The sequence below is a fragment of the Chelonia mydas genome, chromosome 16 (genome assembly GCF_015237465.2).
Source record: "Chelonia mydas isolate rCheMyd1 chromosome 16, rCheMyd1.pri.v2, whole genome shotgun sequence".
NCBI classification, from domain to species: domain Eukaryota; kingdom Metazoa; phylum Chordata; order Testudines; family Cheloniidae; genus Chelonia; species Chelonia mydas.
In genome coordinates this window covers 16,888,617-16,915,042 of record NC_057857.1, presented here as the reverse complement: position 1 = coordinate 16,915,042, position 26,426 = coordinate 16,888,617, and the positions used below count along the sequence as shown (strand labels likewise).

At 46.0% G+C, this 26,426-nt stretch overlaps 1 protein-coding gene across 6 annotated transcripts in view; it reads left to right on the top strand.

Annotated features, from left to right (window-relative positions):
• VAV2 (vav guanine nucleotide exchange factor 2) overlaps window positions 1–26,426 on the top strand; it is a 309,428-nt gene that overhangs the window by 261,018 nt on the left and 21,984 nt on the right. For all 6 annotated transcript variants that reach the window (XM_037879836.2, XM_037879838.2, XM_037879837.2 and 3 more), the window contains 6 exons: window positions 12,875–12,974; window positions 15,594–15,689; window positions 16,174–16,242; window positions 22,012–22,098; window positions 23,979–24,064; window positions 25,948–26,080. In XM_037879836.2, the coding sequence (XP_037735764.1) occupies window positions 12,875–12,974; window positions 15,594–15,689; window positions 16,174–16,242; window positions 22,012–22,098; window positions 23,979–24,064; window positions 25,948–26,080 (571 nt within the window). The remainder of the gene's footprint in view (window positions 1–12,874; window positions 12,975–15,593; window positions 15,690–16,173; window positions 16,243–22,011; window positions 22,099–23,978; window positions 24,065–25,947; window positions 26,081–26,426) is intronic.

Sequence of the window (26,426 nt, the reverse complement as noted above, 5' to 3'; positions counted from 1 at the left end):
TTTGGCCCCCAGCTGTCCATGTGGTTTCCACATATTCTTAATATTGTGTAAAGGGCAAAGACATGACAGTCTACCCCGAAACTAGTGGGGAATGTAGCATAAATGTAGCATTTCTCTCTCTCTCTAATATAATGGACTCATGGTAGGTGCATCAGGAATCCTGCTGCAGTGGCCTGATTTAAGACCACCTGACCCCAGTGCAAGGTAGGTGCAGCCCTACTGCTCAGGTAACGTCCCTCAGGGACCTTACGCCAGAGCTAGATGGGGCATAGCAGAGCTCTGGTTCTCCATGCCTCGCCCCGGCAGAACCCCTGCTCCTTCCCCTAATGCCTGGGGTTGAAAGGGGGTGGTTGGTGAAGGACCAGCTCACCTGCAACAGAGACTTCCCCTGCCTAGGTTTAAGGCCACTTTGTGCTGGATGTGTTGCACAAAGTGGGCGTAGTGTTTGCAAGTTAGAGAGATTTCCCCATATCTGCACCTCAGCAGTGCTTGCAGAAGATGCAATAGTGCCTGTACATTAGAGTTGCCAACTGTCTACTCGCACAAAACGGAACACCTTTGTCCTCGCCGTCCCGCCCCTCCTCTGAGGCCTCGCCCCCTCTCACTCCATCCATCCCTCCCTCTGTCGCTCGCTCTCCCCACCCTCACTCACTCGCTCATTTTCACCGGGCTGGCTTAGGGGGTGAGGGTGCTCCAGGCTGGGATCAAGGTGTTCGGATGAGATCAGGGTTGAGGCATAGGGGGGAGGAGGGGATGGGGTCAGGATGCAGGCTCCTGGTAGTGCTTACCACAAGCAGCTCCTAGGAGCAGCAGTATGTCCCTCCTCCGGCTCCTACGCAGAGGTACAGCCAGGCGGCTCCACGTGCTACCCCATCCGCAGGAACTGCCCCCGCAGCTCCCAGTGGCCGGGAGCCCTACTGTGCTGCTGATTTGGACTTTTAACAACCCGGTCAGCGGAACTGACTGGAGCCGCCAGGGTCCCTTTTCGACCAGGCGTTCCCCAAAAAACTGCACACCTGGCAACCCTACTGCACACAAGTATTTAGGTGGAAATTTTTTTTTTTTAAAAAAGGTGTATTTGCACATACTATTACCCATTTGTGCACGGAGTTGCCTTACTTGCTTGATTTTTACACCTAAATGCATAGGATGTCAAATCCGTGTGCTATAGACGATAAATGACCTCGTCATCAACACACCTATGGCATCGGGGATAGAACCCTGGCTCTTAATCCACATAAGCGAGGTGAGACATTACAAGCTGAGTTACAGCTACTAGGAGATAAGAGTCCTATGCACAACAATCGTATTCCGAAGGCACAACGGGCACAGAAATATGTGTAACAAATCTCGTTCACCATGCATGAGTAAGTGTAATTATAGATCTATAATATCAGACAAACAATCAGAGAGAGACCGACACCGGTTTGTGGTGCCTGCCTGCCGGTTTGGATGTTTACTGCTAAGAATTGCAAAAGCCGCAATTTTGTCAAACTTCTGTGACATAAATAGCAACCTATCTTTAACAACTCAGGAATCATTTTCTAAATCCTACAGCATATATAGCCTTCCACATGGACGACAACCCAGCGTTTCCATAAGCAGCTATCACGGCGAGCAGGACCAGTAAAGCAGCTGGGAAACTGGCAGGCCGGCACAGTGATAGAATTTTTTTCCGGCCCGTTCTAGAGCGAGGATAATGCCCCAAAGCTCCGAACACATCTCTGCTCCCACATCTGGGACTGTGCTTGGAGTTCCTGGTATCTCAAGTGAGATTAGAGTTTGGAAGTGTCTTTCAGCAGGCATTTTTCCACTCTCGAAGCTTTTTGATGTCCACTTCAAAAGCAAAGATGCCTCAAGGCACGCGTCCCCTGTTTGTCCTGTTGTCGGGCAGGCACATCTTTGACTTCAGTGATGATCGAGTGCGACCCATTCATGAATGTGTGCTACAGGCCGCCCTCCGTGCCTGATCCACAGAGGAGATAACTCTGTTACAGCTCCACCTGGAGAGTGTTGGCTCATTAGCTCAAGCTGTAACAGTTCATGCTTTTAGCTCTGGAGTTCCCCAGTTCAGTTCTTGGTATGGCGTCCATCAAAACCAGAGGAAGCTGGAGCAGCACGCGTGAACAAAGTCACTAATGCAATCCCACTGCACATGACACCAGGGCTCCAGTGTCTGCCGCAACTGAGATACAGGGGCGGGCACTCCAATTACATGCATCCCACCCTCCCTCTATGGTATAAAAGAAAGGGGCCACCAGCGAAGTGATCTCCAGGAGTTCCCCTTTCCTTTGGAATGTTCTCCTTCTCCCACCTCCTGATACGAAATGGCCTGAACCTGTTGCACTTCTAGGCATGCGAGAAGCCTGCCTTTTAAAGTGTGCATTGAAGGCGTTTGGAGTGAGAATTCTAATCCGTACTGGGTCTGCTGCTGCTGATTCACATGAGATGTGGTTGGGGGTGAGGAAGGAGAAGGGTGGTTGCTGTTTTGATGAGTTGGGTTACTCTTCTTTATTATGTTTTGGTTTTTTTAATGTATGTGAAGGGCTCTCAGATGTCTATAGAGAGGTTCTTAGGGGTGGAGTTTTCTCAATAGGGTGCTGGATTAGAGGAGGTTTTGGAACAAATTGATAAATTAAACAGTGATAAGTCACCAGGGCCAGATGATATTCACACAAGTGTTCTGAAGGAATGCATGAAATTGCAGAACCACTAACTGTGGTATATAACCTATTGCTTAAATGAGCCTCTGTACCAGATGTCTAGAGGATAGCAATTTTTTAAAAAGGCTCCAGAGGCGATCCTGGCAGTTACAGGCCAGTAAGCCTAACTTCAGTACCAGGCAAATTGGTTGAAACTATAGTAAAGAACAGAATTAGCAGGCACATAGACAAGTACGTTATGTTAGGGATGCTTCAACATGGTGTTTGTAAATGGCAAGACATGATTTCCCATCTCTTAGAATTCTCTGAAGGGGATCAACAGACATGCGGTCAAGGGTGATCCAGTGGATACAATGTACTTGAACTTTTAGAAAGCCTTTGACAGGTCCCACACCAAAGGCTCTTAAGCAAAGTAAGCAGTCATGAGACAAGAGGGAAGATCCTTTCATGGCTCAGTAACTAGTTAAAAGACAGGAAACAGAATAGGAATAAATGGTCAGTTTTCACAGCTGAGAGAAGTAAATAGGGGGATCCCCCTAGGATCGATACTGGGACCAGTGCTGTTCAACATATTCATAAATGATCTGGAAAAAGGGGTAAACAGTGAAGTGGCACAGTTTTTCAGACAATCCAAAATTACTCAAGATGGTTAAGTCCAAACCAGACTGTGAAGAGTTATGGGCAAGAAAATGGCAGATGAAATTTCATGTTGATAAATGCAAAGTAACGCACATTGGAAAACGTAATCCAAAGTATAGCTAGCTAATTTAGACTCCATCATTTTGTGTTCCCAAGATAGAGTCATTGTGGATAGTTCTCTGAAAGCATCTGCTCAATGTGCAGCAGCAGTCAAAAAAAGCGAACAGAATTTCAGGAACCATTAGGGAAGGGCTAGCTAATAAGACAAAGTATCATAATGCTATTATATAAATCCATGGTACACCACACTTTGAATATTGCATGCAGTTCTGGTCACCCCATCTCAGAACAGATATTCTAGAACTGGGACAAAAGTACAGAGAAGGGCAACAAAAATAAGGTGGGCATGGAACAGCGTCCATGTGAGGAGAGAGTAAAAAGTCTGGGCCTGGCCATGTTAGAAGAGAGATGACTGAGAGGGAATATAGCAGAAAATCATGAATGTTGTGGAGAAATTGAATAGCTGAGTGTTATTTACCCCTTCACATAACACAAGAACTCAGGGTCACCCGATGAAATTAACAGGCAGCAGGTTTAAAACATAAGGAAGTCGTCTTTGCACAACGCACAGTCAACCTGTGGAACTCGTTGCCAGGGGATGTTGTGAAGGCCAGAAGTATACTGGGTTCAAAAAAGAATGAGGGAAGTTCATAGAGGTCCATCAGTGGCTACTGACCAAGATGGTCAGGGAGGCATCCCCATGCTCTGGGTGTCCCTAAACCTCTGACTGCCAGAAGCTGGGACTGGACGACAGGCGATGGATCACTTGATAAATTGCCCTATTCAGTTCATTCCCTCTGAAGCATCTGGCACTGGTCACTGTTTGAAGACAGGATACTGGGCTAGATGGGTCATTGGTCTATCCCAGAATGGCCAGTCTTATGATTCTGGCACTCAGGAGACCTGGGTTCTATACCCAGTTCTGCCTGTGACCCCGGCTAGTCACTGTCCTCTCTGATTCCCCTCCCCTTAGGACTGCATTGTGCTTGCCAGTGGCTCAATCCATGACATTAACTTGGTTAGCTCCTCTCCTAAGACGATCAAAGTCAATAGGTTAAAGACAGGAGGCTATTTCTTTCTAGCATCACTATGATACAGAAGCTGGAAATAAAATGCTTGTATTTAATCCTCTCTCCCCCCAAAAGGCCATGCTAGCTAACTCTCAAAATCACTCTTCATGCCGCATTATTTCAACAAACAAGTCAACCAACTGGCTTCAAAAGAGTAATTAAACTGTGAGAAGCTCCTTCTCTGGCGTATGCCATGGGAAGCTCCAAGCAGCGAAATGCCAATTGCTGGCACTTGTTTTGTTTTGTTTTGTTTTATTTGTCACGAGCCTTGAGAGAGAATAAAAATGGGTCGAGCGCAGTGCTTCTTAACTATGCCTGAAAGCTGCGGGGGGAGGAGGGTTTCCTTTGGAAAAGAGCAGGTTTTGTTGCAGAAAGTCAAGAAGTGCTTTACAGTTTTAGGTGATTGCTCTTTTGCACCTTTTGGAGATTTAACTCTTCCTGACTGCACCAGAGGGCAGTGCGCTGGGCTCAGATTTGCAATGTGCCTGGGGCACGTGGCAGTGAGGGAGGAGAGAAACCACAAGCCGTAGAGTGAAACTTCGATGCCACGCTTGTCTACCGAAGATGCACAGTCCCTCGGCACCTTGCCACGTGAAAAATTGGAAGTGCAAACAAGGCCCGAAGCAAACTGTCAGTTTCTGATACGGGGCTAAGAAAAGAGTTCCTCTCCCTTTTGCCTGTTAACTATTTCCTTTCACAAAGGAGTCCACGTCCCCCTGTTTCAGCTCGCTGCTATGAGGAAGGTCTGTCAACATCCCTTTCTAACGGGACACCCTCACAGTAAAACAAATTCACGCTGATTACCAAAGACAGCTGTTTCCACGTGGTGAACTGACGGTGTGCTAGGGAGCATGCTCTGGAATCTGACCATTGAGTGTAGACTTGTTCACGAGGGCAATCCTGGCTGGAGGTGCCAGTGAGAGAACAGAGACAGACAAGGTGCAGTCCCCCCCCACCCCCCTCCGAGGTTGTTAGATCAACCATTGAAATATGTCAGCCAACATATTTTTCCCCCCTAGCCTTTCTGAACACCCCAAACCCTCAAGCCCATGTGTCATAGAATCATAGAATATCAGGGTTGGATGGGACCTCAGGTGGTCCTCTAGTCCAACCCCCTGCTCAAAGCAGGACCAATCCCCAACGAAATCATCCCAGCTAGGGCTTTGTCAAGCGTGACCTTGAAAACCTCTAAGGAAGGAGATTCCCACACCTCCATAGGTAACCCATTCCAGTGCTTCATCACCCTCCTAGTGAAAAAGTTTTTCCTAATATCCAACCTAGACCTCCCCCACTGCAACTTGAGACCATTGCTCCTTGTTCTGTCATCTGCTACCACTGAGAACAGCCGAGCTCCATCCTCTTTGGAACCCTCTTTCAGGTAGTTGAAAGCAGCTATCAAATCCCCCCTCATTCTTCTCTTCTGCAGACTAAATAATCCCAGTTCCCTCAACCTTTCCTCATAAGTCATGTGCTCCAGCCCCCTAATCATTTTTGTTGCCCTCCGCTGGACTCTCTCCAATTTTTCTGCATCCTTCATGTAACGTGGGGCCCAAAACTGGACACCAGTACTCCAGATGAGGCCTCACCAATGTCGAATAGAGGGGAATGATCACGTCCCTCGATCTGCTGGCAATGCCCCGACTTATACAGTCCAAAATGCCGTTAGCCTTCTTGGCAACAAGGACATACTGTTGACTCATATCCAGCTTCTCATCCTCTGTAACCCCTAGGTCCTTTTCTGCAGAACTGCTGCCTAGCCACTTGGTCCCCAGTCTATAGCAGCACATGGGATTCTTCCGTCCTAAGTGCAGGACCCTGCACTTATCCTTATTGAACCTCATCAGATTTCTTTTGGCCCAATCCTCCAATTTGTCTAGGGCCCTCTGTATCCTATCCCTACCCTCCAGCGTATCTACCTCTCATCCCAGTTTAGTGTCATCTGAAAACTTGTTGAGGGTGCAGTCCACGCCATCCTCCAGATCATTAATGAAGATATTGAACAAAACCGGCCCCAGGACCGACCCTTGGGGCACTCCACTTGATACCAGCTGCCAACTAGACATGGAGCCATTGATCACTACCCATTGAGCCCGACAGTCTAGCCAGCTTTGTATCCACCTTATCGTCCATTCATCCAGCCCATACTTCTTTAACTTGCTGGCAAAATACCGTGGGAGACCGTATCAAAAGCTTTGCTAAAGTCAAGGAATAACACATCCACTGCTTTCCCCTCATCCACAGAGCCAGTTATCTCGTCATAGAAGGCAATTAGATTAGTCAGGCATGACTTGCCCTTGGTGAATCCATGCTGACTGTTCGTGATCGCTTTCCTCTCCTCTAAGTGCTTCAGAATTGATTCCTTGAGGACCTGCTCCATGGTTTTTCCAGGGACTGGGGTGTGGCTGACTGGCCTGTAGTTCCTTGGATCCTCCTCCTTCCCTTTTTTAAAGATGGGCACACTACATTAGCCTTTTGCCAGTCTTTCGGGACCTCCTCGATCACCATGAGTTTTCAAAGATAATGGCCAATAGCTCTGCAATCACATCCGCCAACTCCTTTAGCACCCTTGGCTGCAGTGCATCCAGTCCCATGGACTTGTGCTCATCCAGCTTTTCTAAATAGTCCTGAACCACTTCTTTCTCCACAGAGGGCTGGTCACCTCCTCCCCATGCTGTGCTGCCCAGTGCAGCAGTCCGGGAGCTGACCTTGTTCGTGAAGAGAGAGGCAAAAAAACTATTCAGTACATTAGCTTTTTCCACGTCCTCTGTCACTAGGTTGCCTCCCTCATTCAGTAAGGGGCCCACACGTTCCTTGTGTCATTCTGGTTGCCGTTTGCTGTTGATCGGCTATCAGTTCCTTTCAATACAGTGACTAGCACTGCACAGAATATTCAGAATCTGGCCTTGCCTTGTACCTTATTAAAGGCTAGAGTTAACAATGTTCAAAGCAGAACAGCTGTGTCTGGTCTGGGGTATGATATCTTCACTCTGCCAAAGGTCTCAGATATGTTGTTTCCCTCCAGTATAATCTTAAAATCCTTCTCCTTTTGAGGGTCTCTAGCGGATGACATCTGAAGGCATATTCCCTTCCTTTGCTTTTATCCTAAGCCTCATAAGATTTATGTACATTGAATTATATAAGCTACTTATCTGCCCTGGCTCTTATTCTGTGTGGGTCCATTTTCCATTGTAGTCTCCCCACCTTCATTCATAGGAGATGCCAGCACTGTACTTTTTAGTGTATGTTCCCTCTTCCAAGCCATATTGATCAATGGAAGTGTGGCATTCTTCATGTCATTTCTCACTAGCGCTGGGGCTTTGATTTCCATGCAGAGGCATTGTCCACTTCACTAATTCATCTCCTGTTCCATGCTTATGGCTTTAGTGTATACCATTGTTGTGAATTTGTTGCCAGGCATTCATGCTTAATACATTATTTTATTATTTATATTCGGGTAGAACTTAAAAGGCCCCATTGTGCCAGATGCCATACATACATATAGTAAGAGAGAATATACTAAGAGCTTACATCCTAAATAGATAGAGGATGGGAGAAAGGAAGTATTGCCTTCATTTCACTGATATGTGGGGAGGGGGGGGGAACTGAAGCACAGAGAGATTAAGTGACTTGCCCAGGGTCACACAGGAAATCTGTGGCAGACAAGGGAATTGAATCCCACTCTTGAGGCCCACTCCAATAACTTCGCCACCGCACTATCCTACCTCTCTAAATCTGAGAACTACATTTCCCAGAATGGCCTGTGGGAACCTCTCTGGTAGGGCAAGTTCTGCTGAGACAAGAAGAGTGCACTCGAGAACATTCGCTGTGGGCTCGCTCTGTTATCCATGTATGAAAGCGACTTGTACGGGCTACTGAAACGTGCTTTTAAATAGAGTGAGCAGGAGAGGCCAAAAGCGTCTCCTCTAATTGCGTGCTTGTTCATGTGTCTAACTGCAGCTCAGTGTGCCAAGTAGATGAGGGGAAAACCCCCACGGGGCAGATTGTCATTCAGCTTTGCCTCTGCCCTCCCCACTTGGAACGCCAGCGCTGCCTGCAGCAGCTGAGTGGGTAAATGTAACATTTTGATGCAGCTGGTCCCAGAAAGAGCTTATTGCGCGCATCACCAAAGAATTAGAGAAGCATTTTAAGATGCTGCATTATGTATGAACTGAGCTGTGTTGCTGATTTAATGGCCAGTAGGGCTGCGGTGGTGAGCGGAGTCTACTGGGAAGAACAATTGCAGCTGCTCTTTTGTGGGAGCCAAGCGGGTGTCCAAACGGACTAGCCACAGAATAGAATTGGTCTGGTCTCGTTGGTTTAGTGCTGCTGGAGTTACGTTTCCATACGGCAGTTTCACAGGCGACGAGGAGAGACGGGGCTTTCTCTTTGGTCTTGGTGTCTTACCAGTTATTATACTGTATTGTTGTTATTTGTATCACGCGATCACCTAGAGATCAGGGCCCCGTTGCGCTGGGCACGGTGCAAACACAGAGTGCGAGACAGTCCCTGCCGCGAAGAACTCCTAGTCCAGGAAGTATTTTCCCCGTTGAACAGCTGAGGAACGGAGGTCAAGAGAGCTAAAGTGACTAGTCCAGTGTCACAGAGGGAGTCCGTGGCTGTGTCTACACTGAAAAGTGTAGCAGCACCGAGTCTCAGAACTTGGGGCAATTGACTCTGGCTCACAGGGCTAGAAATAGCAGGGCTGATGTTCCTTCTCTGGCAGGAACCCAGGGCTCCGAGACTATCCCCACTCACCGGATCTCGGAGCCCGGGTTCTATCCCGAGCGGGAGTGTCTACGCTGCTATTTTTAGCCCTGCAAGCCGGAGCCAGTTGACACTTGATTCTGAGGCTTTGCCTTTGCAGTAGAGACGTACCCACGGGCGGAGCCAGGAAATTAACCTAGCTGTCTGGAATCCTAGTCCAATGCCTTACCCATGAGACCATCCTCTCTGTCTAAGGTGTCAGTGCTGTTCGACTCCTGCTTTTCCACTCCCCTCCAAGGGTCCCCAGCAGAGCGATGCATCGCTCCTGTGCATTGTGGATTTTTTAAAAATGAAACACTTTGTAAATCTCATAAGTCAGAGGGAGATTTAATGTTCTTGGAGCCCCCTTTAAACCAGCTGCATATTACTGCACGTGTTGAGAAGTTGTTAAGGGAAAAAGCTAGAGGAATAATCTGTATTGACTGCAGCTTCATCAGGTATTGAGCATTCCATAAATCTCTCCATTCAATTATTCGGCTGGGTTTGAGAATCTCAGATTTCCACCATGACACTAGGTCAGAGATACCGGGATCCTCCCTAGCATGTGACTGGTCTCTGAAATAATGGATGAGTTACGGTATGTGGTTGCATATGTGTCCTGTCTTACCAGGTGCAATACACTTAATGGCTAGAAAGTATGTGTGGAAGAGGGGGATGGGGGACATACAGGATTAATGGCATTTAGGATCTGAAAAAAAAACTCCATAATCCACAGCAAGACCTGACTCTTTGCCTCGGACCCTGGCTGTGTTCCACTGCATCAGTGTCCAGCCCTGCGGTACTGGTGTGGAGCTGAAGGATGCAAATGTCCCAACTCCGTTCTCGACCCCACCTGTCCAGAAAGGTACACGAGCCGTTGCTGTAAAACAGCCTGACCGTGGCGAGTCTCTTAGGCCCTGCACCTGCAAAGGGCTCTTTGATGAGGCTATTCACGTACCGCAGATTTGACATGCTTATGGGTCTTTGCGGGATCAGGGCCTTATTTCTCGATGCCTCAGCTCCTCCTTTGTAAAATGATGTTAATACTCAGTTTCGTCACCTTTTGTCTGTCTTGTCTGTTTAGACAGTAAGTTCTTCGTGGCAGGGACTGTCTCTTACTTGGTGTCTGTGCAGCACCTGGTACAATGTGGCCCTGATCTCAGTTGGGGCCTCTAGCTTTCTACGGTAATGCAAATAATAATTGCTGAGTCCTTTCTGAGCATTTTGCTAGAAGAGAAGGAACATCACACAGTCTGGACTGAAATTTAGGAGTCATAGCTTCTGTTACCTGGTCCTGCAACTGACTTACTCACATTGCTTTCGTTTATAAAACAGGGATTATATTTGCCTACCTCACAAGGGTGCTGGGAGACTTAAATAATACTGGTAAATGCCTGGGGGGTCCTTAAGTGAAAGAGGTGCATGAATATGGTGTTGGTTGTTTCATCAAAGGGGAACACTTGTGGTTTGGAAAATGTTATGGTTTCGTTGTGTTACTGTACCAGCTAAGAGCCCTCGTCATGGACCACCACCCCACCGCAGTAGGCACTGTACAACACAGAGCAAAATAAGACGTCCCTGCCCCAAAGAGCTTACAATCCAAGCATAAAACGAGACAGCAGACAGACAGGGAAGTAGAAGGAAACAGAGCCAGTTTGATAGGCAGGGATATTAGCACATCAGCAGCCTGGCCGTTGTCACAGTGTGGCTGGAAGCCAGTTATGTAGTTTTATGGCATTGGCAGGATGTGCTGTGAGCCACGACAGAGAAATTAAATAAATCTCTCAGGTGAAAGGTTTTTATTTTACCTTTAACTCTCCTGAGATCTAGGTTGTTCTGTTGCTTTAATGCAGCGGATGATCTGCTTTTGTAAATTGCAGCGCTAACACGGTGTAAACTGAGCAGAAGTGATTAGGGAGGGGAAAAGCCGATTAAGACATTTGGTCGGCGGGGGTGGGGGGATTGCTGCCTATGTTGTCATCTCAAGGAAACATGTCACTGCAGTAGGGCTCGCTGTTTAGCAGCTCCTGCATTCAGTGGCGTGGGTGCAGGATTTGTGATGTGCATGCACCATTTACCTTTGTGTTTACTGAGCCTCCAGCCTCAACTTGATTCAGAGTTCAACGCACGAACCTCCCCTAACAGTGTCCAGTTGGAATAAACTGCATGTAGCATAGAGCGAGGAGAAAGGCACCATAATGACCAGTGAATCTCCAGTACCTTTCCCAATAGGCTTTTTAAGTATTATTGCGTAAACCTCAAGCTACCTAGGATCAAATGGGGGAAGCGAGTTAACGGAAATGAATCAGAGAGGAAGTATCATTTGGGGAGGGAGGAGCTGTAGGAACCTGGGTGAACTTTAAATAGAGGTCGCCCATCCATTCATTCCTATGCCTTGGATAGCGTCCACGTTTTTTTGACTCCTGGGATGCCCAGCTGAACAGGTTCGTTGATCTCTAGATGTACGGTTGGGGGGGGGGGGCAACTAAATACACAGTGTAACTGGTGCACCTGGACCACTGGAGTCAAGGTGCATTAACTACACAATTGCTAATACATCCCTTGCAGCTCCACACAGTATGGGAACAGTGCGGTTTCTATTGCAGTCGCTGGGTACGAGATACGGTGCATGGGGTGGTGTATTTGCTTACCATCGATGGAGCCATTTCCTAACATGCTCTGAAGGAGGTTCTTCCTGGAGGCAGTGATTTTTTTAAAATGTTTCTTCCTGAAACAGATTCTTTTTTTAGTATATCTGACCTGCAGATAGCCTTGAGCCACAAGATTGTGGTATTGTCTCCAGATTGCAAGCTCGTGGAAGCAGGGGCTAACTTTTTGTTCTGCTTTTGTATAGCTCCTAGCACAGTGGGGTCCTGGGCCATGACAAGGGCTCCTAACTGCTGCTGCAATACAAATAATAATTTAACAACAATAACAAGGGTGTTGAGCTCTGGGATTTCAGTACAGCTCCCTATAAGAGATAAGAACTCGGTAGGACGTTGAGATCTGGATTCAGATCCAGACTTTTCCAAAGTCCTGATGTGTTTCGATCCAGAGTTTTGAGCCAGATCCATCTCTGTTCAGAAAGTTACTAAAAAAGAAACTGGTGTCTGAAAAGAGAAAGGAAGGTGCGGATCTCTGAATAAGCTCTTTGAGAAGTAGCAGCAGAGCGGATAGGCAGACTCCCTCTACTGGGCTGTTTTGGAGCTTCTCAGTCAGTGGAAAGAGGAAAAAGGAAAGGGTCATTTCCCCCTGCATGAACAGGAACTTCATAGCAATCCAGAGCAGGGGGGTATTAGCACTCCACCATATCATTACAGCTTAACATCTGGTCTCACCCAAGCAAACTTGGATTTAGGGATTTTACAGGCCAGTGTTGGAATTATGCCAGGGCTCTGGGACCTGGCAGTTGAGGGATGAGCCACGGTACTTTGCGTAATGGGAGGGCAGATTAATTGAAAAGTCCCTTCCACTCCCCCACCAGCCTAATTTTGGCCGCCGAATTTCCCACACAGGCTCGAACTTGCTTCTCTGAAAACCTCCAAGTGTTGCAATGTTAAAAAAGCAGTGCAGTAAAAAAGTGTTAATACTTCGTTGAGCAGTTATATGGGGGGACTAGCTGTTTGCTTTGCACTTTCCCATATTTTTTTATAATGAGTAATAACTGCCGGCAAATGTTTCTGATTAAATCTTCTCCAGGCTATTGATTTATGGCGAGTATTGCAGCCATATGGAATGCGCCCAAAATACGCTGAACAGTCTCATTGCGAGCAAAGAGGACGTTAGGCAAAAAGTTGAGGTAAGTGGCTGTGGGGGAGACCGGGATGATGCACGGGGCGTTCAGTCCAATAGCTCTTTTGTGTTCTGCCTCCCTTCCTGGATTTACTTCGTTGTCAGGTTTAGAAACTGCTGCTGGGATTGAATGATTAAGGAGAATTTCCCAAGAGTGTCGATGAAAGAGGGAAGGGAAGAATTGGGGGGCTGATTCTGAGGCAGCACAAGGGGGTTGGCAGGCAAAGATAGCTTCTAATCAGCGTTCAGCCACCCGTCTGCCAGTGTGCCGCCTGGCATAAATTAGAACAGCTCATGCATTCTTTACTTGGGCTACTGAGCAGCCCAGAATCTCCATAGTACCTTGTACTATTGCCCCCATCTGCCTCCCACGCCCACCCCGTGCAGGGCCAGTGCTAGAGAAGGTCCCGCTAGCCCCTTGTAGTTTTTTAATAGTCACTGTACTGAGCAGGGGGCAGAATCACCCTCTTACACCTGCATAGCCTCCACAGTGCAAGGCTTAAAGCCGCCATGTTTAGGCTGTTTCATGAATGTGTTTCATTTTTTCCCCTTTTTAAATACTCTGGCTTTGTAGCAGGAAGGCCCCCAAAGCCTCCCCCATCCAGCCAGTTGTGTCACAATAAATGACAGCCATGGATGATGGAAAAGACCCAATTCATCATCCCTCTGCAAGGTGCTGAGCACCATCAATGCCCATTTAGAGATTCATGGATTTTCAGGCCAGAAGGATCATCCTCTCTGACCTCCTACCTCACACAAGCCAGAGGATTTCACCCACTTCTTCCTGCACTGAGCCCCACGGAAGACCACTGTTTATGTCACTGGGAGATCAGCACCTTATAGGGTTGGCCCCTGGATCACTCAGCCCACCTCCCCGGTAAAAAAAAAAGTCTTTGTCAGTGGATCAGACGAGCTCAGCACAGCCGGTTTCCCACATAGCCTGTCATTCCCACCCGCCGTTTTCCCCTCTGTAAAGCCCATCCGCAACCTCCTCACATTTCATTGCTCAAAAGCGTCATAGGGCTGCATGTGTGAGTAACCCTCAGCCCTGCTCCCGCCCCCCGAGCCTGAGAAGGTCACCTCCGTGAAGAGGAAATCACTTCCACCCCACGAAGATGAAATCGCTCCCTGCCTCCGTCCATCACTGGAGCATTCTGGGACTGATCCAAAGCCGGGGCGGGGGGGGAGGAGGAGTCTTTCAATTGACTCCACTGGGCTTTGGATCAGGCTCCTATGTCGCTGGTGCTGAATTTCTGGCAGGTGTGTTTGTGCTGCTGGAGCCAGGTGCATTGTGGGCAGTTTCCACACGCAGCTCTAACAGCTCCTGCTCTGGGTCAGCCCGGCCCTTCCTCCCGCCGAAGCTCCAGTTTTGTGCCTCCCTTGAGAAGAGATTTTGGACCACATTCAGTTCTGGCACAAGCTGTTACAACCTTCTGAAGTCAAAGGGGACATGGGCCAACTTATACCGACTCGGCGTTGGGGACTGAAGTGTTCTATCTCCTGTGTGTGTGCCCAAATAGCTCCTTGGGGCGAGGGCAGCGAGACCACCCACCCCCCATCTTCTCTTTACAGCAATAGGAACCTGTATCGCATGGGCTACCAGACTAGGGATGATCCCTCTGTCTAGTGTAGACACTTCTCCTGCCCCCGCAATGGTCGTAGCTGAGCTCCTCACAATCTTTAGTGTATTTGTCTTCACAGCACCCCTGTGAGGTAGAGGAGCCAGAAAGGACAGGCTACTTGAGCGGCTAGTTGTTTCCAGCCGTAATTCCTGCTTCATTTATGATGTTAATCTCAAATCGCTGGGCTGCCTCTGCATGTTACTTTATTGTCCACCAATGGCCTGTGATTCACCATGCAAATGCAGCAAAGTGGTTACGAACTAAATCCCTTTTTATAACCCCCGCCAGCCTCCCGGCTCTCACATCAAAATATTACGATCCAGATTATGCCCAGTATCCAAGGCGCTACTGCTGTGACCTCTAGCTGTTCACACATTTCTCCTTATTTAATTACATTTCCGCTTGTTAGCAGAGCCTATCTCTCTGCATAGCCTAATTGTATCAGGCCCATCGCAATGCACGAGTCTTATAGTTTAATGTGGTCTGGGGTAAGGGAGACTCTCTCTCTCTCTCTCTCTCTCTCTCTCTCTCTCTCTCCTTCTAGGTGGTCCCCCGCTCTAGTGGGTTTGGGGCAGTCGCTCACTATGTCCCAGTCACTGTTTCCCCACGGTGGACTGGATAGGATTCCCATCAGAACCGGCCAATGCTGCCCCTGAATCAGCTGGAGTGGTCACTACTTGAGCATTCGGAAACATGGTGCCACTCCCCTACTCCCCAGGAGGCTGGGTATTCTGCTCCTAGCACTTCTGTCCCCTGCCTGGTGAGAGGAAGCAAGGGACTCAAACCTAGGTCTCCCACATGCAAAGGAGCTCAACTAGTGGAAGTGATAGGCGGTACTGTGTATACGATGGAACTGGGACATTCGCCCCAACCCCAGTGCCCTTACTGAAAAATTAGGAACTAATGATGCATTGTGCTTTGAGAGTTTACAGAAGCAAAACAAAGCAGCTTGAGAAATTTTTTTTTCCCATCTCTTCATTTATTTTATTTAATTTCATTGTTAGGAATGCACATTAAAGGTTCAGGATGGGAAGTTTAAATTGCAAGATCTGTTGGTGGTACCAATGCAAAGGGTCTTGAAGTATCATCTCCTATTAAAAGTAAGTGTTTCGGAATCAAAATTTTCCTCGCGGTGGCCACTCTTGCCGTAGCATCTCTGGGCTTTTCCCGTAGCAAATGGAATCAGCAGAGCGAGGGATTTTTTTTTTCTTTAAATGAAATAATTACTACAGCTGCTTAAATACAACATAACATTTGTGCCATCTTTTAAAGTACAATGACCAAGGGTAATTCCGCACTAGTTAGCCACGAGAGGCAGTTAATGAATATAAAATAAGCTTTCATATCATCTGATTATGTGTGAAATTCCTCCCGTCAGCTCTGTGTAGCAGATCCACCAAGCACCAAGAGCTTTGCTGGTTTGTCTCCTTATGGCTATAGCTGCTGACTGCCTGCCACAGCTTCATTGCTGTATGTTCACAGTGGCATGCAGTAATTGGTTTATGGCCTGTATTGTGTGCTGTTACATGAGGTGGGCAGTAGTGTGTGAAACTTTCCTAACGCGCTCGGAATAATTTTTTGCAGGAGCTTCTCAGCCATTCGTCTGATCGGCCAGAAAAGCAACAACTCAAGGAAGCTTTGGAAGCCATGCAGGTAGGAGATGAGTGACACAGTCTACCTGCAGGGAACTGGTAGAAGCAGCATGCCCTTGAATGTTAGTCTGCAAGGGTGGAGATGAATCCGGGTCGAGGCGATTGTCATTTAGGTGTGTTACAGTAGCACCAAGAGGTCAGTGCCCCGGTGCATTAGGCACGGTACAAACAGATAACAGAAACCATTCCTGCCCAAAGAGCTTAAAATCTAAAGACTTATTTTTTCAAAGATAGTGAAGCTTGCAAAGAGTTCAGACATTGCCATTTTAGATAGCTCAGCTTAAGGGTGTTAAGATTCCGTAAACATGCTTCTTATTTTCTGTGCAAAAGCTGCAGGGGAGAGATGTGTGTGTCACTACTCAGATGCAATACTTCTACCTGGGGTGAAAGGAAGGTCAATTATGTGTAGGAAAAACTTCAGAGGGAAAAGTGCAACACATCTGGGCAGAGGAAAGAGATGCCTTTTCCTTTAGGATATGCACTCTAGTTGCTATTAGAAGTCATTTCACAACAAATGCATAGTTGGCACCATTATCTTCTCTCCAAAGCACAGGGGGAGGTTGGTATTGGCTGACAATTTTGCACTGATAACCATTGTACATAGATGTACTGTGACAAATTCGACTCTCGCTTTCACCAGTGTAAATCTAGTGACTCCACTGACGTGTGGAGTTACTTCGAATCTACACCAGTGTTGTAGAAATTTATCCCTCTTAGTGTGTTTGTGTACTGTGCGTCTGCATGGAACATAGATGGGGATGCACCATCATCCAGATCCGAATACCACTGAGTGGAGTGAGTTGGGAATTTTCCATCTAAATTGTTTGGGTCTTTTTGATGAAAAATGGCTTGTTCACAAAATGGAAATTTCTGTGTGTTTGAAAGTTTTGGCAAAAAGAAAAGGAGGACTTGTGGCACCTTAGAGACTAACAAATTTATTTGAGCATAAGCTTTCGTGAGCTACAGCTCACTTCATCGGATGCTGTAGCTCACGAAAGCTTATGCTCAGATAAATTTGTTAGTCTCTAAGGTGCCACAAATACTCCTTTTCTTTTTGCAGATACAGACTAACATGGCTGCTACTCTGAAAGTTTTGGGGGTTTCAATGAAAACCTTGAAACCCCCAAATTTGAGAAAAATCACAACAAAAACAAATTCATTTTTGTCACAGTTTTCTGCAGGTTTCTCTGGTTTTACAGTCATGTAATTCGGAGCAGAATCAGCCTGTAGGACCAGTCATTAAACCCAGATTGTCTCCATGACTAGTAGAGCATTTACCACTGAGCTGTCCTCTATGTTCTGAGATCACGTTGTTTGTTTTCTGCCTCTGAGGATCAGCTTTTTTTCTAATGACACTGCGTTTCCTAGGACTTACATAAGTGGAGTGACCTTTTTAGTCATTATCCCTGCTAGCCAGTGCGTCCAGAGCTGGTATGTAGGTCATGGGAACATGAAGGTTGTTTGAAGGACATTGCAGTCTAATCCACTGCTGCTAACAGGCACTGACCTACTTTGATTCTCTTACATTACAAAGCTAAACTTGTGGGTTCCACCGGAGTAGTTTTCTACAGCCCTTCTTTCTGCTACACGAATGATCTAAGTGCTGCCTATGACTCCCTAAATGCTGTGTGTGGCGTCTCACCTTCCTGACCAAGTGTGAATTGAAAGTTTGTTTGTTTTCCTGTTGCAAGGATCAAGAATTACGTCAGTCGTGCCCAAGGCTGTTGCATGCTATGTGCCTTCGACTCCTGCCACAGTCAATGGGAATTAAGGATGCCCAGCACCTTCCAGAATAAGGCCGGGATGGGGGACGGGGGCGGGGAGGGCTGATTCAGTGACGAACTTAGAGGTGCCTAGCTCTGCATTGGTAGGACTGCTCCTGTGCTTTAAGTTAGACACGTGTTTAAGTGCCTTGTTGAGTTGAGGTTGTAGTGCCTGAAATCCACGTTTCACACACACACGCATAAAGGGGGAACAGTCCCTATTATGAGATAGGGCCCAATCTGAAGTCGATGGCTGTCTGTCTGTTCGCAAAAAGAAAAGGAGTACTTGTGGCACCTTAGAGACTAACCAATTTATTTGTCTGTCTATTGATTTCATAGATTCATAGATATTAAGGTCAGAAGGGACTATTATGATCATCTAGTCCGACCTCCTGCACAATGTAGGCCACAGAATCTCACCCACCCACTCCTGTGAGAAACCTCTCACCTATGCCTGAGCTAATGAAGTCCTCAAATCATGGTTTAAAGACTTCAATGAGCAGAGAATCCTCCAGCAAGTGACCTGTGCCCCATACTACAGAGGAAGGCGAAAAACCTTCAGGGCCTCTTCCAATCTGCCCTGGAGGAAAATTCCTTCCTGACCCCAAATATGGTGATCAGCTAAACCCTGAGAATATGGGCAAGATTCACCAGCCAGATACCCAGAAAAGAATTCTCTGTAGTAACTCAGATCCCACCCCATCTAACATCCCATCACAGGCCATTGGGCCTGAGTCAGACCCATAGAGCCTGACCCGTTTTGACTATTACCCCTGAAATTTCTCCCACTGTGTTGGAAACTTCAACCAATGTATGGGTGGGATTGGGAGGAACAACTGAGGTCCATAATATAAACCTGGATGGTGAGCAAGGATTTAAATGGCGGGGGAGGAATTGGGAAGGAGACTCTTTGAAAATAAATCAATGTCTTTAATATATGGAGAGAAAGAGCCGCGATGTGTCCTTCCCTCCCCCTACTTTTCAGTGTCTGAGAGTATGTCTACACTGCAGAAACAAAAGACCCATTACAGCAAGTCTCCGAGCCTGGGTCAGCTGACTCGGGCTCACGCTATGGGGCTTACAGCAATGTAGACACTCTGACTTAGGCCGGAGTCCAGGCTCTGAGAGCATCCCCCTCGCTGGGTTTCAGAGTCCAGGATGTCTACACTGCTATTTTTAGCCCCATAGCATGAGCCCAAATCATTTGACCTTGGTTCTGAGACTTGCTACAGTGGGTCATTTTTTTTTTTTGCAGTGTAAACATACCGTGAGTGCTGGTGTGAGCTATTCAGTCTGATATCCAGAACTCCCCGCTTGAAAAATGCACTGTTCACTGCGCGATTAGTGAAATGTGGTGAGAGTTTAAAAAAGGGAGAGAGTCACAAAGACATTTTCATGCATTGCAGGATTCTGTCTTTCCACTGTTTGACTCCTCTGGTGGCTGTGTGGTTTTGAAGAGATCAGGCTTTGTTGAAGAAGATGCCTTGCAATGCTGCTAATAATAAAAAATCCTGGCTGTGCTAAAGGTTCAGTGTTTTCTTTATAGAGTTGCTAGTCGCCATCAGACAGGATCGTTTGCTTCCGTTTTCACACCGTCACGAGGGTATAGATTTGACTCAGTGTTGGACGTGCCATGGTCACAGGAAGCAGCAAAATTTTACTTTAATTGGTATGAAAATCTCAGCTTAGTTTTCAAATGGTTTATTTCATCTAGATTCCAGCCTTGTTCATTAGCTGGCCGATTCTAGCGCTCCTATGCTCCAGTGATGGGAAATCCAGACGTCTAGTTAGCCAAGCCTAGAGCTGAATTGTCCCAGGGGCTTCAACCTCACTTCTGATTTTCCATGCACGGTCATTTACAGGAGTTAGCAGTAGGATTTGCACAAGACAACAGCATTTGTACAAGATTTGCACATGTAAGTCTGGCATATGCAAAATCCCATCACCCGGTGCATGGTCTTGCACGCAAATCACTGTGTACAACGCAAAGGTTGCTTTAACGCTTGTTACATTGTGAAGGGGCCCAGTTTGCACATCTTGTCAAGCTGATGTTTCACTGTAGATCTCACAGCTGTGCTTCTCCCATGCGTGCAAGATGGCATGCTCCATAGGAGGAAGCAGATGAAAAGGCTTCAGGTGACTTTGACGTGCAGGGGAATCTTACTTCACTTGATCACTTTACCTTTCCCCCCCATCCTGTTACCAACACTCACTATTTAAATGGTCTTATAGGATGTTATATAAGTATTGTCACTTAAGATTGTGATTATCATCTCTGATTAATCCTTCTTATGTTGGAAAGCTGTAGAAAGTTTGCACCCAAGGGGATGTCTTGAAAAATTCTGTGCTGTTCAGATTCAATCCAAGCTGACAAGAACTATAGTTGAGAGAAAAGAGACAGAAGCATCTAGATGACAGGCCATAAATATATTAAAAAATACAGTTAAAGATGTAAAGTATCAGGGGGTAGCCGTGTTAGTCTGTATCCACAAAAACAAGGAGTCCGATGGCACCTTAAAGACTAACAGATTTATTTGAGCATAAGCTTTCGTGGGTAAAAACCCCACTTCTTCAGATGCATGGAGTGAAAATTACAGCTGCAGACATAAATATACTGACAGATTTTCACTCCATGCATCTGAAGAAGTAGGGTTTTTACCCACGAAAGCTTATGCTCAAATAAATCTGTTAGTCTTTAAGGTGCCACCGGACTCCTTTTTGTTAAAGCTGTAGTAAGAAATTAGTGTGGTGGAAGGGTTAGAGAAGTCTTTCTCTGCCCTCTGGGCCAGAATTCAGGTAACTGGGGAATTTGGCCAGAGAATGCAATAACCAGGAGAAATCCGATCTCTGTAATGCAAAGACACACTTGGTTACTGTGACTCTGTTTTCAGCACAGGAATAGTTCCACTAAAGTTTTTCCTTGTATTGGAAGAATTCTTTTACAGATGTCTTAACCATTTGCAGTTGGAATGTTAGAGCTTATGTATGTTCAGGGCTCCCGGGGCTATTTTGCAAGATGCTTTACCTTTAAAAGAACTCCAGTGATGGTGCTGAAATAAGCCCCGATCCAGCAAAGCACTTCAGCACATGTTTAAAGTCGCATTGAAGTACATGGGAGTACTGAAATGTTTTTAGGGGTTTGCTGGATTGGGGCCAAAGAGCTAAAAAGTTGTCAAGAGGCTTAGGAGCAAGTACAGACCTGGTCCTTGTTCAGAGTAGCTTACTGTCTGTTTAGTTAACATATAGACAGAGGCTGGGCAGAGATACAGTGATTAAGAATGTCTGGCACATGCCTTTTGCTCAAGGATGGTGGTGAATGGAGTGAAGAAGGAGTTGAAAGAAAAGGGAGCACTGAGGTGGAAGGCACTGAGTGAGAATGGAGGATAAAGGAAATAAAGAGCTTTCTGGCTCTTCTCAAAGAGTTATGCTGGATGGAACTGGAACGTCAGCTCAGGTAGCAGCTGAATGGAAAGTCAGGACTGTGCTTTCGAAGACTTTCTAGGTCCGTCATACTTTCTAATGCTAATTGAATGTATTGCCCTCTTCTGTTGATCGGTAGAGTTGCAGTGCCTATCTAGTTATTTAACAAGAAAATCTAAGGGCACATGGGAAAGGATGGAGAATGTTTAGGCCAAGATGCTTAAGGAGTCTCAGAAGGGTTGAATGATACAGCTGGCAGAGTCCTGAGCACTCTTGATGTGTGAGTACTGATGCAGAGATTATGGACAGTGATACCAGACATGCTTGGGTGGTTTGCTTACTTGGTTTTAATTGACTGATTCTTGTTTTAAATCCAGCAGAAATATTTTGCACTAGTTCTGAGTTCCCCGATTTGTATTTTCTCAACATAGCCAACGTGCTAAATGGTTGTTTTGATTCCCACAGAGCTGCTGATAGCTTCACTTTCTGAAGTGACTCCTGAAGTCGAGTGTTTTGGGTTTTTTTTTAAGGATTCTTGATTAGAAGGGAAACAGAAATACTGAATCAGCATTTGCTTTTCTTTTAAGGACTTGGCCATGTACATAAATGAAGTCAAGAGAGACAAAGAGACCTTAAAGAAAATACGTGAATTTCAGAAATCTATAGAAAACTTGGTGAGTTTGAGAATCTTCTCTCTTCCCCCTAGTCCCCAACTTTTTATTTTATCTTTAACAACATACTTGGACTCTCCAGACAAGTATTAACAAATTTCACTCATCACCTGTACTTATCTTTAAAAGACCCATTTGTATTTGATCAGCCTCTTATTATCTGTGTATTAATTGTGTTCAAATTCTAAAAAATGGAATCCATTCGTTATAAAATCTACTTGATCCTGATGTGGGGCTGTCATTTTTTTCCATTGAAAGGGTTTCCCGTACTTTATTTCTGCATGCTGCTCATGTTGGGGGACCATCCTTCTCCAAAAATGAATTCTTGCACATCTGGCTGCTGTTTAAAATGTTTTTATTTTGCTGTTAAGCGGGTAGAGAGAGGAGATGAATAAACATTTTCATGAACAAGAGTATAGCCCCAGTATGCAAGGGAAAGAACAGCACAAGTAATATATTCCTAAGCACAGAACTCCAAAAATATGGACCAGACATCTATCTTTCAAACCACATGAGGGACTGATCTGCTGAAGTCAATGGGGGCTGAGTACACTCAGCACCGTGCACCTCTCTGTCTTATCCTGAGTCCAAAGGACACTGTGGACTTTAATAAATGATTCTTTAACAAACTTGAGACAGAATCCCTAGTTTTCAAGAGAAACCTAAGAAAACTCTGAAGTGGGATGTAGGCCTTTCCAGCTCATAGGTTTTGATTGGAACAGTCATGATAAGCCATGATCTGTAGGAGAAATGAGATGTGTGGTGCTCTTTAAAAACTGGAATGCGAATGGGTCCTTTAAGCATCTGCTTTTCCCTGCTGCAATCTGAGAGCTGGTGTGACATGCAGAAGATGAAATGTTAGCAAAGCAGTAATTTCTTTCTTCAAATCAATCTCCCACACACTCTGCTCTGTGTTTAATTTCGTTTCTCTGTAATGGATGTTATGGATTTATTCTCATTATGTATACACAACCCACACACAGCACAGCAATGAAATAACCACAGATTATATGCATAGCTGTATAAAATATGTATTTTTCTGATCAACGGTGAAGCTTCAAGATTTTTTTTTTTTAAATTAAAAAAAAGGAACTGTCGGTGGAGTGTTTCGTATCACTCAATAACAGTGCTGTACTGAGTAGCATTTGCAAGGGCTTGGGGGCTGAGAGAGATCCATGATTCTGGTCTCTGAATCTGCCCCAAATCTGTGGTTTTGGTTCCAGATGGGATCCAAAATTAGAAGATCTCCATTTTCTGGTTCCAGTGCAGTTTCAATAGAAAAATCTCCTGAGACTAGCTGATCTCATGAGATTTCTGACCCCCAGAGTGGAAATCTTGCAAAAATTACTTGACCGCTAAACCTTTGCACCCAGCTCCTTGACTTGACTTGTCGTCAAACCCAAACACTAGCCTCGGGCTCCTAACACCACGTGTAGCGTCGTCTTCTATGGTAACTGTCACCTATTGGAATTCCATCTGGCTTTAGGTGATAGTGTTTATATGAATCTCTGCCACTCAAGATACACCCCATAGTACAGTCTTACGCGAGTGCGTCTTCTCTGTTTACTGTGTCTTTGGAATGTTCTCCCTCTGGGTATTCAAGTCCATCACAGCTAACATTACTGGTGAGGTGATTCACTTTTTGGTTGTGTGTTTTGGTGAGTGGCGGTTCTCTCCTTTGCTAGGGGCCTATTTTGGAATCTGAGCTGGACTCCGGGGGGGGGGAGAGGGGGGCTGGTTGGGGGGGGGCTGGTGGGGGAGGGGCTTTATTGCCCTTTGGAAACTGTCTCTTTTGTTTCTTTACGTTTTGTGCCACATTCAGAGACCTTTTGGGTTCAGAAATAAAAACCTCTCATTGCTAACATACACTTTGCTACCTGCAGCAAGGGAAACTGGAAGAATTCGGGAGGCCAAAGATAGACGGTGAACTGAAAGTCCGTTCAATTGTGAACCACACCAAGCAGGACAGGTAAGTGAATGAAGAAACAAAGAAATGGACAGTGGGGGGAAAAAAAGACACCATTCTCCCAGAAAACCAAGTTACAAGAAACACCATTCAAAATGCTAAGTGCAGTACAGGGACCCCTTATTGCTATGCACCTGGGGTAGGGTGACCAGAGGTCCTGATTTTATAGGGACAATCCCGATATTTGGGGCTTTGTCTTATATAGGCACCTATTACCCTGTCCCAATTTTTCACACTTGCTGGCTGGTCATCTTAGCCGGGGGCTCTAATACAGCTTAACATCTGTCTTGGGATCATAACGGTTTAGATCCATAGGTCATGGGCTCAGTCCCAACTCATGCTGGCCCACCCAGGGGCATTGTCTTACACTTGGTGGCCGGTGTAAGAATTTGAGCTGGGCAAGCTTCTGAGGTTCCCGGACCAGGGTGTGTACGTAACCTGCAGGTAGATGATGTGGCTCTCTGTCCCCATCTAGTGGCTGAAGCACAGGGGTTTATCAGTCTGCTACTGCCTTTTAGCCAAAGAAGCTTGGAAAGTAGAAGCTCCCGCTTTTAGGTGCAGAGGCTGCAGGTTCAATTCCCATTGCTGACAACCCACCTGGGGGAGTTGCATTACACAGAAAAGACCGAGTAGATCATCCCGTCCATCCTTCTGCCAATACAGGATTTTTCCTACCTTACATTTTGTAATGCACTGGCCAGTCTAGTTTAAAGAGGCCTGATCTTCTAGAGACCAGAAGTCAGACCATAGTATGGATTTCAGCTCTCCGCCTCCCAGCAATATAGTGTGTTTGAAACCAGGTGTGGCCCATTATAAGGAGGTGACAGGTAAACTGTGAAATTCATCTCTAGGCCCAGGTTCAGATGCTGAATAGCCCTCTCCCAAAGCCTGGAGAGTGTTCACTTCCAGTGTTACTCCTCAGGCCCCAGTGATATGTCCCACAATGTCCAGTGGCAGAAGCTTTCAAGTCTGATGTTAAATCATAAAAAACTGGCAATTCTAGAGTCCACAAGTTTCATCCACAGTGAAATGCTTAGGTGGTTTTTTGTTACTTTAAATCTCATTGTTTGGGGGGCTAAAGCTCTCTTGGGCTTTGCAAGTGCAAACTCTTCTCTGTTCCAGTTTCAATTCACTGCCAACCTGTGGAATTGTAGGACATGTCGTCAGCTTAAAGTGACTTACACTGATTTTGAGCCCTACAGAGAGGGCTCTCAGAAGAAAGCCCTGTCTTCTTATTTTTTCAGCAGAGTCAAATAAAGCTGCATCCTACTGAAGGGATTGCGTGTGCTGGGTGGACCCTTCCAGTGGCTGATTTCAGGGTGTCTCAAACAGAGCTGGGGGGCTTTTTCCTGTATGATTACAGAGTACTGTATGTTTCCTGGAAGTGACCTATAAGTGAAATATACAACAGCTCTTGGGTGCTCTGGATTACAGTTAGAAGAGCCTCAGGAAGCTAAATTGACATGTCTTCTCACTACGTGGCCTGCAGATGAAACACCTTTAAAACCCTCTTTGAGAGCTCAGTCATCACACGAGTCAGAACATTTTCTTATAAAAAGAACGGTTGTTCTGAAGTTTTTCCAAATAAATAAAATTAACCTTCAGTTTGTTTTTCACCTAGTCCCTCGCCCAGTAAGACGATCCATGGGCCAAATTGTCTCCTTATGGTCAGTTGAGTGACACCAGCAGGACATTTGGTCCTATGTTTGCACACGTTTCATCCTCCTTAATTTGGTCATTTCTTAGAATTGCATTGACGCCCAGTGCCTTTAACATTAAATCATTATATAGCGAACAATGTTTCACTGTCCTGACCGGGCAATAATCTCCGCTGAACTTTCTGTGAAAGGTGTATATAATTAGATGTGGGATTTGGTTTCTGGCAGGTATTTATTTTTGTTCGATAAAGTGGTGATCGTCTGTAAAAGGAAAGGATACAATTATGAGTTGAAAGAAATTATCGAGCTGCTTTTCCATAAGATGACTGATGATCCCATGAACAACAAGGACATTAAGAAGGTAGGTGGACAGAGCAAGGAACTGGCTTAGCTCTCTTGGACAGCTTTTCATACCCATGTAGGTCAGTGTCCTAGGGCACCCCTCTCCCACTGGACTTCAAAAACAGAAATAGTGCTTGTAAAATCTGGACAATCTGACTGCAGGGCAAGGAGCTTAGAAATGAGAGGCTGAGCTGGGTCCCCTGACCTGGGGCCTGCAAAAGAGCCCTCAAGAAGTCAGGATGACTTGACTGGACTGGAGGAAGCTGCTCTGTTCTTTTACAGAAGCCACTCTCTAGAGAGTAATTCACAGACAAATTGGAAAGGATAAAAATGACCTAAAAAAAGAATGGAGGATGGGGAAGAAT